The sequence below is a fragment of the Arachis duranensis genome, chromosome 1, assembly GCF_000817695.3.
Source record: "Arachis duranensis cultivar V14167 chromosome 1, aradu.V14167.gnm2.J7QH, whole genome shotgun sequence".
In the NCBI taxonomy this organism is placed as follows: domain Eukaryota; kingdom Viridiplantae; phylum Streptophyta; class Magnoliopsida; order Fabales; family Fabaceae; genus Arachis; species Arachis duranensis.
Genome location: NC_029772.3, coordinates 93,273,819 through 93,286,073, shown reverse-complemented (window position 1 = coordinate 93,286,073; position 12,255 = coordinate 93,273,819). Strand labels below are relative to the sequence as shown.

The 12,255-nt window shown below is 33.2% G+C and overlaps 1 protein-coding gene and 1 pseudogene across 2 annotated transcripts in view; both read right to left on the bottom strand.

Moving 5' to 3' along the window:
- LOC107461919 (uncharacterized) overlaps nucleotides 1-12,255 on the bottom strand; it is a 51,710-nt pseudogene that overhangs the window by 9,397 nt on the left and 30,058 nt on the right.
- LOC107462053 (uncharacterized) overlaps nucleotides 1-12,255 on the bottom strand; it is an 87,896-nt gene that overhangs the window by 61,384 nt on the left and 14,257 nt on the right. The window contains exon 1 of one of the 2 annotated variants that reach the window (XM_052254853.1): nucleotides 1,649-1,798. The exons of the other annotated variant lie outside the window; for it this stretch is intronic. Coding sequence (XP_052110813.1) covers nucleotides 1,649-1,696 — 48 coding nt within the window. The 5' untranslated portion in view covers nucleotides 1,697-1,798. Of the gene's footprint in view, nucleotides 1-1,648; nucleotides 1,799-12,255 lie in introns of those variants that run through there. 2 annotated transcript variants of the gene reach the window in all.

Genomic DNA, 12,255 nt, shown 5'->3' with positions numbered 1-12,255 from the left:
CTTTAATCATTTAGAAACTTGATTTGAATTTTTGTAACCCAGTTTGCCTTCATCATCATTCTTATTATTTTTCAAATGACTCAAATAAAAAATTTAAACTAAATTTTTCAAACAAGAACAATTCTAACTTTATGTGAAACTTCAAAATGTTTCTTTTGACATAATATGTGCGGGCTATTAGTTGAATTAATTATTTAAAATGCATCATGTATTTTGAAATAAAAAGCAGTGAGTTGATCATTTAATATGACCAGCAGTAATAATGCAAATATCTCAAAATACACAGATAATTTTGTACGAGTTGAAGAGAATATAGACACAACTCAAAGCAAGATCATATTCCTGAAAGACATTAATATTTAATTCATTGTTCATTCATAATCCTATTGAAAACGACTAAGGATGATAATAAGCCACAAGAAATGTTAGTATGTTACTAAAACGGAGTTGTCCTGTGCTGAAATCTTCCTCCCTTAGTAGGTGGCCAAACAAACGCATGGCGCATATAATTAGTAAGCCCACAGTTCTCCATGGTGAAGACACTCTTCCTATGGACAGTCACTTGTAAGAAATCTTGCTCCATGGGAGGAGCCCCACTGTCAAGTTGCAATGCTGCAACGTCCTTCAACATGGACAGTGTGAAAACTGAGATGCATTGCTTGGATGAATCCGGTTCGAAATGCAATAGCTCTGCAGAGCGTATTGCACACAGCTTCCCGTTGCCAAGGTCAACAAAATTGAATCTGCCCGGTTCTTCCGATTCTTCCATTGGAGGTTGAATACCCTCAAAACCCACATCAAGGTATTGGTATAATGCGACTAGGCCTTTCTGGTGGTTAACGAGAATGGCAAGGACCTTGTCCAAATGTGTATGAGGAGATTCCATCACATACTCATGTGTAAGGCAAACGGTGTAGTTGCTGCTGCCAAGACCCGGAAGGGACACAGAAATGTGTGGGGAATAAGTAACACGACAGTGGTCATCACCGCTAATGAGCCTACCCTGTAGGAAGTTCGAAAGATTGTTATCAGCGGCAGACTTATCCATCCAAGTCTCTTTTATGGGGTCGAAGCGGGCCAAACAAGAGTCACTCTCAGTGGACGATAAAAAAAAGAGGTTGTTGTCGAGGACGAAGATGGTATTGTCGACAAGTGGCTCGAAGCTAATGGCCGGAGGAGCCATTAACGGTTTCCAAACTCTAGAACCAGAACAAAGAACATAAAATCCAGATGAATCTTTGATCCGTGGTTTCAGATTTATATAGAAGTAAACATCGCCTGAGCCTGGCGTGTTTGCGATGTATGATTCGTCAAAAGGAAAGGGTGCACCATCCAGTGATCCCGTAGGCGCAAATCTTCCCTCCTCAAATTTGATTTCGAAGATTGGCCAGGGGACCAGATTCGCCATGGAAATGGATTTGCTTCTGTGAATTTCAGGCGGCAGGCTGGACGGCGCCATATAGATCTTGGAGTCGAACTCGAAGGGACACATATCAGGCTCTGGAAGATCCAAACACAACTCGAACCGTGGTGGAGGCAAACAAGTCCAATCTATGACATCAACTTCTTCCTTTAAATTGCTCAGTTTGATCACGATCAACTTTTTATATGTCACAAGGCAAAGGCACGCTTCCTTCGCCATTTCAACCTGCTCAGTTTTTCGTCTTTTTGACTCAGCAGCATCCAATTCCGCCATCACTCTCTCCGATAGAACGAGATCGGTGGTGCTGCGGCAGCAAAAAGCTAGGATTAGGGTAAAGCACTAGAAAGTTAAAAGATGAAAAATGGGGCTGTTGACGAGCGACCAGGGTTTCGAATATCTACTTATTCTCTCTATATATATACTAACTTAATTTTTATATTTTTATTTTTAAAATTATAAATTTGATGGAATAATTTAAAAAATAAAAATAAAAAATATTTAAAAACATATAAAAATTTTAATATTTATTTAACTTTAGAACGTATAAAAATTTATAAATTTGAATCAAATAATATATTAAAAAAATTATGTGTAACAAGATAGAAATAAATATTTATAAACGTTAATTATAAATTAATTATTTATAAGCATTATTAAGTTTATTTATTTTTTTATAATATTTAATTTAAAACAAGATATAAGTTATCTTCATGCATAATTTTAATAGATAAAAAATATTTATTTTTTTAATTTTATATTTAATTTTTTAAATTATCTTTAATTTTATTTTTATTTTTAAAATTATTAATTTATATTGTCTTTTTTTTTGTTTTCTTCTTTTATTTTTTTTCATCCGATCATAATTATTATTATCTTTATAGTAATTTTTAATATTTTCTATCACTTGAATCTATGACCTTTTATTCGGTTAACTTTTATAAGTTATTGAAATTTTAATAAAAGATTTTTTTTGTGTCTTTTAAAACTTTAAATTATTTGTACATTTTAGTATGTTATTGAGTGATGTATTGTATGTAATTTTTACATCAATTTTAAATGAAATTAAATTATAAATCAAGTTATTTTGTGTGTATTTTTTAAGATTCTAAAAATCGGATTTGATCGATCGATTCAATTGAATTAATAAAAAATTTGAAATATTAAAATTATATGAACTTAAAAATATTCTTGTACTGGTATTTTTCTCCAGTTGTTCCCCAAAAGATATAATCGAAATTGCTGAAGTAAAAAATAATTTAAGATTTCATTAAATAAACAACAATACTACTATATGTCAAGATAACATTGTTCTTAATTTATTTATTTTTTCTTTTTTGTTTATATTTACTTCATATGTTGGATTGATCTAAGTAGAAATTCTAAATGGTATGGACATTGGACAAGTAACAATTGATTTGCAGATCTTAAAATTTACCAAAAAGATTTATGTTAGGAGGCTCAACATTCACCTGACATACACTTACTCTGTGACGGTGAGCATAATAGAATAATTCTTGTTACAAAATTAAAAAGAAATCATCATGCCAACACATGTTACTTATGTTCAAACACCTTCCAACATTTAACAAAAACAAACCGTAATATGTTTGTTCGTTTAATAGTATACAACAATGTTCTAAAAACCGGTTCGAACTGGCCGGTCGAACCGAGAACCGTTAGCAAATACGGTTTGAATAGAAAATAAAACCGTCAAATTCAAAAATCGTAGTTGGACCATCGAACCGATCGGCGAACCGTGACCCGGCCGGTTTTTTAATTTTGCCAAAAAAACGCACGCGTTTTGATTTTGCCAAAAGGTGAACCCTAGCACTTTTTCACGCACACACCCACACTGCAGAGAGCCACTCTCGAGCCTCCCCTCCAGTCCTCCACTCTCACCTCTCGCTTTCACCACGTTCAGTCTCCACCGCGAGCTTCCAGCGCAACCTCCGTCCAACCACCGCCTCCGTCGCAAGATCCTTGGAAGTCACTCATCGTCGAAAGTTCCTTTTAGCCAGCTTTCCGTTCGTGCAAACAGCTTTCCTTTCAGCCGTCGAAATCGCAGCCACCGCCAGTGCCAGTTGCCGTCGCGCAGTCTTCTCGCCGGTGCCAGCTCTGTTCGACCCTTCCACCCCAGCCATTGTCCCTGTCGCCGCCAACTCTGCACTCTTCCCTGTCTTCCACTAACCCTAGGTATAAATTTTGTTTTTTGTAATAATAATTGTTGAAGCATTGATTTATTGTTGGTTCTAAACCTTGCTGTTGATTGCTTGAAGCATGATTAACTGTTGAAGCATTGATTAATTGTTGGTTCTAAAGTCTAAACCTAGCTGTTGATTGCTTGAAGTATGATTAATTGTTGAAGCTGATTGTTTGAAGCATGATTAAATGATTAATTGTTGAAGCATTGATTAATTTTTTGTTTTAAAGTCTAAACCTTGCTGTTAATTGCTTGAAGCATGATTAATTGTTGAAGCATTGATAATTGATTAGTTGTTGGGTGCTAAACCTTAATAATTAACATTTTTGCTTAATTAGATCCTTATATATGCACACACGCAAGCTAAGATTGAAGTATTTATAGTTTTATGTATCTGTGTGTGCAGGGTTGCTTGCAATTATCCACACGAGAATATAATATTCAAGATAGATGAGAGTAGTAGCAACCCTAATTACTTGGCATTTGTGATTTGGTATCAACAGGGAATTAGAGACATAACTACTGTCCAGCTTTGTGAGGTATACTATATATATACACATTCTCCTACTTCTAAATTATTCTGCTGAATCAAGAAATTATTGTCAAGAGTAGTTGAAATTTGAGTCTTCAACATCTTACACTAATGCTACTATCCTATGTAATGAAATAGTGGTTATTGTTGTGACTCAAAAAATTATTTTTCATCATATATATTGCATTGGAATCACTAAATAGACACCCTCACAAAAACCATTACTGAAAACTCTTTATTGTGTTATATATATGTATGTAAGAATTATGTTCCTAGTATATAACTAAAACATTATTGAACAATTAGTCAGTAATATTTAAAAATGTTGGTTAAAAATATTGTATTAGACTATTAAAGTAAAGGCATTAAACTGTTGACTAAAAGTGTTAGCTAATATGAATTAAAATTGTTGACTCCTAGACTTCTTTCATTGTGGATGGTACTAGCAGCTAGTATTATTGATCATACATATAACTATTATGCAGACTGAAAATTTTGAGTGCAAGTTGCTAGATCGGAGCCATGGTGCAGTGTGGAGTAGCACCTGCGACATTGATGGCATTGATTAGTTGATTAGTTGATTAGTGTTCATGAGAGCATGCATGTTCAATAACCATTATAGAGTTTCCATATCACCTGCGTATTTGTTGTCTACATATGTTGTAATATGAAATGAAATTTTGGCAAGAGACAACTTCTTTAGATGTCTGGTGCCATTGATTTATATGGCTCTATTTGGTGATGTCCATTTTAGATGCATGAACAGGAACTTTGGATGGTATTTTTCCGCAGAATGTATTTATATATTTTTTATTTTATTATAAAACGGTTTTTTCGGTTCAATTACGGTCGAACCGATTGAACCTATAAACCAATAAACCAGTAGCTAGAGTAGTTCGATGACCGATTCGGCTTTCAGAACCTTGGTATACAATCATGATTCTATATTTTCAAACATAAATTTAAACATAGTAATTATTAGTCTTTGTTTGCTACATTACTTGACCCAACTCATTTATTCAAGGGAAGTATAATTCCACTTCAATTTTATACAATAAATATGACAAAAAAAAATTAAAAAATAACATACAATAGAGACATAATCTAAGAAAATACGCATCCTATAAACAATGACATCTCATTTCATGCTAGGTACCACGTGTCTCTATCCAATTATGATTTGTGAAACTTACTTGCAAAGTTTGCTCATGATATAAGAAATAATTATATTGCGGAAAAAATTAAGTTGAGAAACCATCCGAACTTAAAACACAAGATGAGATCAATCCACTACAACGGTAAAAAAATATCTATCACAACTCAATTTTTCTTTGCTCGTATTGTACAATTTATTTTTTGTAACTGACGATCAAAAGAGTTGTTTGTAATATTTTAATGTTCATATCCAAATTAATGAACGTGAACATGTTATAAATGACTTCCAATATTGTGCTCTATACAACTTTCTGTAACATAAGAAATATAAAAGTATATATGTATTTGTATATAAAATTATAAACAAAATCATACTACTTTGCATATTGGAGCCCCTTCCCCCTGGGACGCTCTTGGAGTAGATCTTATCACCTTAACACAAAATAAAGCCTACAAAATTTGAAGCATTGACAATGTAACCAAAATCAAGTGTGTATGAGCATATTATTAACTTAATGGTTCAGTGTACATTATACAAAACTGACTATTAAAATCAACGAAAAATTACAAAAATTTAGATTTAACTACACAAAAATTCTAGTGAAAAATCAGAAACACAATTGCAAACCTTAACAAAATCATTACATATCGAAAATGGAGAACCTAACAGAAAATCGAAAACAATCTCTCTTCATGAAGACAGAATTCAAAACTACTGGGAATTACACACCTCAAAGACACAAATTATGCGAATCCGTGAGAAGAAACCATGGGAAATCGTTGCCTTTTTTAACATAAATTACCTCACTGTCGCTGGATTTGACCACCAATTCATTACCACAGAAAATCTCTCCCCAACAATGCTCCTTTCCAAGTTCAAACGGAGAGAAGCCAAGAAGGAAAAATACATTATACACATAAACATAAAGGTATGAAATGGAAACTGAAATGCTTATAAAGTGCATTATCTTCACTAACCGTGTGTTATATTTTTATGCCATGAAAAAATTATAAAATTATAAAACACCGCCTATGTTACACTTGCGGTACATAACCGGTCCCAAACCCGGATAAAGGAGAAGAGTTGTGTTAGGTATTCGACAACCAATATAAAAATATAGTCGAATACCCATGACATGAATCAAAGACATTATTGCGCTAAAACTAGGTCGTTGCCTGGAAGTAACGTGGTGTATGGCTCGAGTATGGTGTCAAATGAGCAACAGCCGTTGTATCGGTGCCCGGATGTAGTGTTAAATGAGCAAAGGTTCTCGTGTTTTCGTGAACGGACGAGGATAAATAAGCTACTTCACAAAGTAAAAGGTAAAAGTCGGAGCGACAGAAGGTTGAGATTTGGGACATGGAGCATAAGCACTCTAACAAGAAAGTCCATGGAGGTGGTGGACACCATGACAAGGAGAAAGATTAACATTATGTGCCTACAAGAAACAAAATGGGTTGGTGCGAAGGCTAGGGAGTTTGATACTTCTGGTTTCAAACTTTGGTATACAAGAAAGGTGAAGAATAGGAATGGGGTTGGAATTATTGTGGATAAGCAGTGGAAGAAGGACGTAGTGGATGTCAAGAGGGTGAGAGATCGGATCATCTCTATCAAACTTGTGGTGGAGGGAGGTGTTTTCCATGTGATTAGCGCCTATGCACCGTAAGTGGGTTCGGACGAACAATAAAAGATAAAGCTTTGGGAGGATCTAGAGAGTTTGGTTCAAGACATACTTTTGGGAGATTAGATTTTCTTAGGAAGAGATTTAAATGGCCATGTTGGGAGAGAAGCGACTGTGTATGGGAGTATTCACAGAGGCCATGGTTTCGGGGTCTTCAATGCCGAGGGTAAAACTATTTTGGCATCATCGCAAATACATGTTTTAAAAAGAGAGATGAACATCTTATAACCTATAAGAGTGGCATGACAAACTCTCAAATCGACTTCTTTTTGTTGAGGAGAGTCAACCGAAAATTTTGCATTAATTGTAAAATTATCCCGAGAGAGAGTTTGACAACACAACATAAAATACTCGTCATGGATTTTCGCATTGAGCAAAAGTTGAGAAAAAGACATAATACAAAGAACCCAAGGACGAGGTGGTGGCGGATGAAAGGTGAGAAATAAAGAAGCTTTCTAAGACGGGTAGGAGAATAGACAAAATGGAATGAGAATGGAAGCGCGAAAGAGATGTGGAGTGAGATTGCAAAAGTTATTAAAAGAACAGCAAAAGAAAGCTTTGGTGAATCTAAAGGAATAGGACTAAGAGACAAGGAGTCCTGGTGGTGGAAACTGGAATGCGAGTGTACAAGAAAAGATAAAGATAAAAAGGGAATGCTTTAAAGAGTGGTCTTTATGCCATAATGCAAATAACTGGGAAAATACAAGGCGGCTAAGAAAGAGACAAAAGTGGCTGTAAGTGAAGGAAGAACAAGAGTATATGAAGGTCTCTACCAGTCTTTGGGCACGAAAGAAGGAGAAAAAGGTATATATACAATCGGAAAGAGCCGTGAAAGAACGAGAGATTTGGATTTGGTTAAGTGCATAAAGGATAAGGATAGAGAGGTGTTGACTCGAGAGGAGAAGACTAATGAAAGGTGGAAGAGCTACTTTTACGAGTTATTTAATGAGGGATAGAAGACTCTTCCGAACCTTGGTTGGTTATGCACAAGGGAAGAAAATCAAAACTTTGACTACTATCGAAGGATTCAAGACTTCGAGGTAAAAGAGGCTCTAAAGCAGATGAGATTTTAAGGTCAAAGAAGATACCTGATGAGTGGAGAAAGAGCACCTTGGTACCTATCTATAAGAATAAGGAGGATATACAAAGTTGCGAAAACTATAGAGGGATCAATCTTATGAGTCATACCATGAAGTTATAGGAAAGGGTGATAGAACAGAGGTTGAGAAAAGAGACACAAGTAACAGAGAACCAATTTGAATTTATGTCAAACAGATCTACTACGGAAGCGATATACCTTTTAAGAAAGATGATGGAGAGGTATCGTAGTAATAAAAGGAATCTACATAGGGTGTTTATTGATTTGAAAAAAGCGTATGATAGGGTACCAAGGGAGGTCTTATGGAAGGTTTTAGAAAAGAAGAGAGTAAGGATCGCATATATTCGTGCAATTAAAGACATGTATGATGGGACCACAACTACTGTGAAGACTCAATGTGGTGTGACAGATAAATTTTCTATTGGTATAAGATTACACCAGAGATCATCCTTAAGTCCATACCTTTTCACATTAGTCTTGGAAGTACTCACAGAGCACATCCAAGAACCTGTGCCATAGTGCATACTTTTTTGCTGATGATATCATTCTTATGGGAGAGTCAAGGGAAGACCTAAATAAGAAATTAGACTTACGGAGAGAAGCTCTAGAAGTGTATGGTCTACACATATGTCGTAGCAAGACGGAATATATGGAATGTAAGTTCAGTTTAAGAAGGGAAAACCCTAATATAAAGGTGAAGATTGGAGAAAACATCCTACGAAAAGTTAAAAGTTTTACGTATCTTAGATGCATCATACAGGATAATGGAGAGATTGAACAGGATGTAAATCATAGGATCTAAGCAGGTTGGTCAAAATGACGGAGTGCATCTGGTTTTATATGTGACAAAAAAGTGTGTTTAAAACTTAAAGGTAAATTCTATTGCACCGTTATAAGACCGGCTATGCTTTATGATATGGAGTGTTGGGCGGCCAAAGGGGAGTACGAACATAAGTTGAGTGCGGCAGAGATGAAGATGTTGAAATAGATGAATAGACATACGCGATTGGATAAAATAAGGAACGAAGATATAAGGGAGAGAGTTGGAGTAACACCAATTGTGGAAATGATGGTTGAATCGCGTCTCAGGTGGTTTGGACATGTGAGAAAAAGACCGATAAAACACCCAGTCAGTAGGTTGGATGAGATGGAAGATAGATAAGGGGCGAAAGGCAGAGGAAGACCTAAGAAGACCATCCATGAGGTGGTCAAACGAGATCTACATGTAAACGATCTCTATGTAGACATAATACATGACAGAACACAATAGCATCGTTTGATTCATGTAACCAACCCCACCTAATGGGACAAGGCTTTGTTGTTGTTGTTGTAAAAAACACATTTATATCTTATGAGAATTGGTCACCTGATTGGTAGCCTGTGCAGTAAACAGGCTGGTAAGTGGCAATGTACTTGTATCTTCTCTTTGTTTATCCTTTTGTTTTGCCCTTTATAATTTTCAGTCTTTCCATTATCATACATGGACATATGCTCTTTGTTCATTTGCAAATGCAAAATAAACATCGACAACGGCTTCAGATAAATTGACTATGAGCAAATTTATAATTTTACATAGGTTGCCTATAATTCCCTTCGGTCTCTCGAAATTTAAGAGAATTAGTAGCATGGGACAATGTTAGCGTATCATTCTTCTCAAATCAAAGTTCTTTTAAGATCCGGTGACGTTGATATGGAGTTGAAATAAATGGGCAAGATGTGATACTTATAGTAAGTAAAGTACCAAATACTACAACTTATAACTTTTTTTCTTAAATTTTGGCAAAAATTTTAAAAATATTTTTAAATTTTATTGTTTCAATTTTGTTTCTAAAAATTTTAATTTGTATCAAGTATATCTCTAATAAATTTTTCAAAAGTTTAGAACAAATCAGTAATAATGCATGACAACTATGTCTGATTCTTTTTGTGACTCGAATATGTCTGATTTATTTATGTTAAAGGTTGTTCTTGTAAAATAATTGCTAAATTAATTTAAAATTTTTTGAAAAAGTAGTCACCACTCACCTAGAGTATATATGATGCAAATTAAAAACTTTTAAAATGGAATTAAAATAAAATAAAACTTAGAGATACTTTTTAAATTTTTAACAAATTTTAAAAACAAAAAATATACTTTATCCTTGTTTAAAATACATTGTGTATTTTAAAATAGAAAATACTAAATTGTTCATTTATTAATTTATCATGAATAAAAGTATCAAAATATAAACTTTTATTTTCTTAGTCAATTAATTAAGTTCAAATATTGAATAAAAAAAACTATGATGTGAATTGAACAAAATAAATAGTATCAAAATACAATGATTCAGTACATAGAAAATAAATTGAATACTAAAGATCATATTGATGGTACCAAAATGACTTAAAATTGACATAAGAAGTTCAATAATATGACGTAGTAAAATATTGAATCTTTCTAAAAAAGACATTACACATTTAGTGAATTGAATAATTATCTCGTATATAAAACAAAATCTAAAAATCTAAAAAAGAACAGTAAAATGTCTTCACTCTAGCTCCAAAATTTTTAATTAAATGATATGATAAAACTAAAAACTTATTTCATGAAGATTTGAGTTTAGATTCACAAATTTTAATAGAAAAGAGAATAAGTGAAAAATTATGTATATAATGTAGCTAAATTAAGTAGAACAAGTGCAAAAATTTGAAAGAGAATGAACAGCGACATTTACGTATAAAAAGAAGACGACATATCTAATAAAACAACACATAAATTTCTAAAAAATAACAACAAAATGTCTTCACTTTAACACCAACATTTTCAACTTAATGATGTGATGGTACTAAGAATTTATTTCATGAAGAAATGAGTTGCATATTTATAAATTTTAATAGAAAAAAATAAGTGAAAAAATAAGTAGATAAGGTAGCGACATTAAGTTGAACAAGTCCAAAAATTCAAAAGAGAATGAACAATGTTATTTACATATAAAAAGAAATCAACGATAACGATGACGATAACAATGACGTGATGATGAAGAAGGAGGAGGAAAAGTAAAGAAAAGAAGTTAAATGAAAAAAGAAGAAGACGGAGGAGAAGGAAGAAGAGGTGGTAATGACAACGACAATAAGAAAAGAGAAAGATTAGGAAAAAGGAGGAGGACAAAAAGAAGAAGTAGCAAGAGAGTGTAAGTGAGATGAAGAAGAATCACGATGAAAAAAAGTGCATTCACGGTAAGTGGCGCATGATGTGAAAAACAATTATAGCAACTTAGTTGAATTTGGGTATATAATTCACTTGGATTTGATTGTAGAGCATTATTATTTAGTATATATACTCTTGTAAATTTAATTTTGATGCACTATCATTATAAAACAGTTTTACACGTGCATTTAATGACGTAATGTCACATCATGAAAAATAACTACTATTTTTATTGATCGCTTGAATGGTCATCCAAAAAAACGGGTGTAATTGCTCGATTGTATAAAATATTTTATACTATCAGTGCATCAAAATTAAACCCATACTCTTATATTTCTATGTCAAAAGTAAAAATATGGTATAACATTGAGTGTTACATTGAGCTCAATTAAATTATTGTACGTGTTAAGGGACAAGATCGGAAATAAAATCAAATAAATAAAAGAAAAGGAGAGAAACTCTGGGGTTTGTTTTTGTTTATTCCTTGTCCGGGAGAATGGTGATCAGGAATGTAATGTGGATGATGGAGTTATAAAAGGGTGCGTTAATTTGAGTATAGAGATTGAAGGGTGAGGCCATGAGGGGCGGTGGATCGGAAACGATGATGATGTGTGTCTTTCTCTCACTCTACAATTTACATTACAAGAGTGTCATCCTTTTGTTAATTTATAGGGCTTATTTGAAAACAAAAAAAAAAACAGAAAAAAAAAACAAATAGGCCTTCAAGGATTTTAACCTTACACTAATAAGCTTTTAAAACAAAATTAGGTAATTTTTTATTTTCATTTTATCGATTTTTTTTAATCTTTTTTCAGTTACATAAGTATCGGATAAAAATATTTTTTTACATTTATTTAATAACAAGATCGATCTATTTTTTTTATAAAAAAATGTTAAATATACTCTTATATATGATTTTTTTTATTTTATTATATGTGTAAAATACAATTGAATTTACATATAGTTCAAAAAAAAAA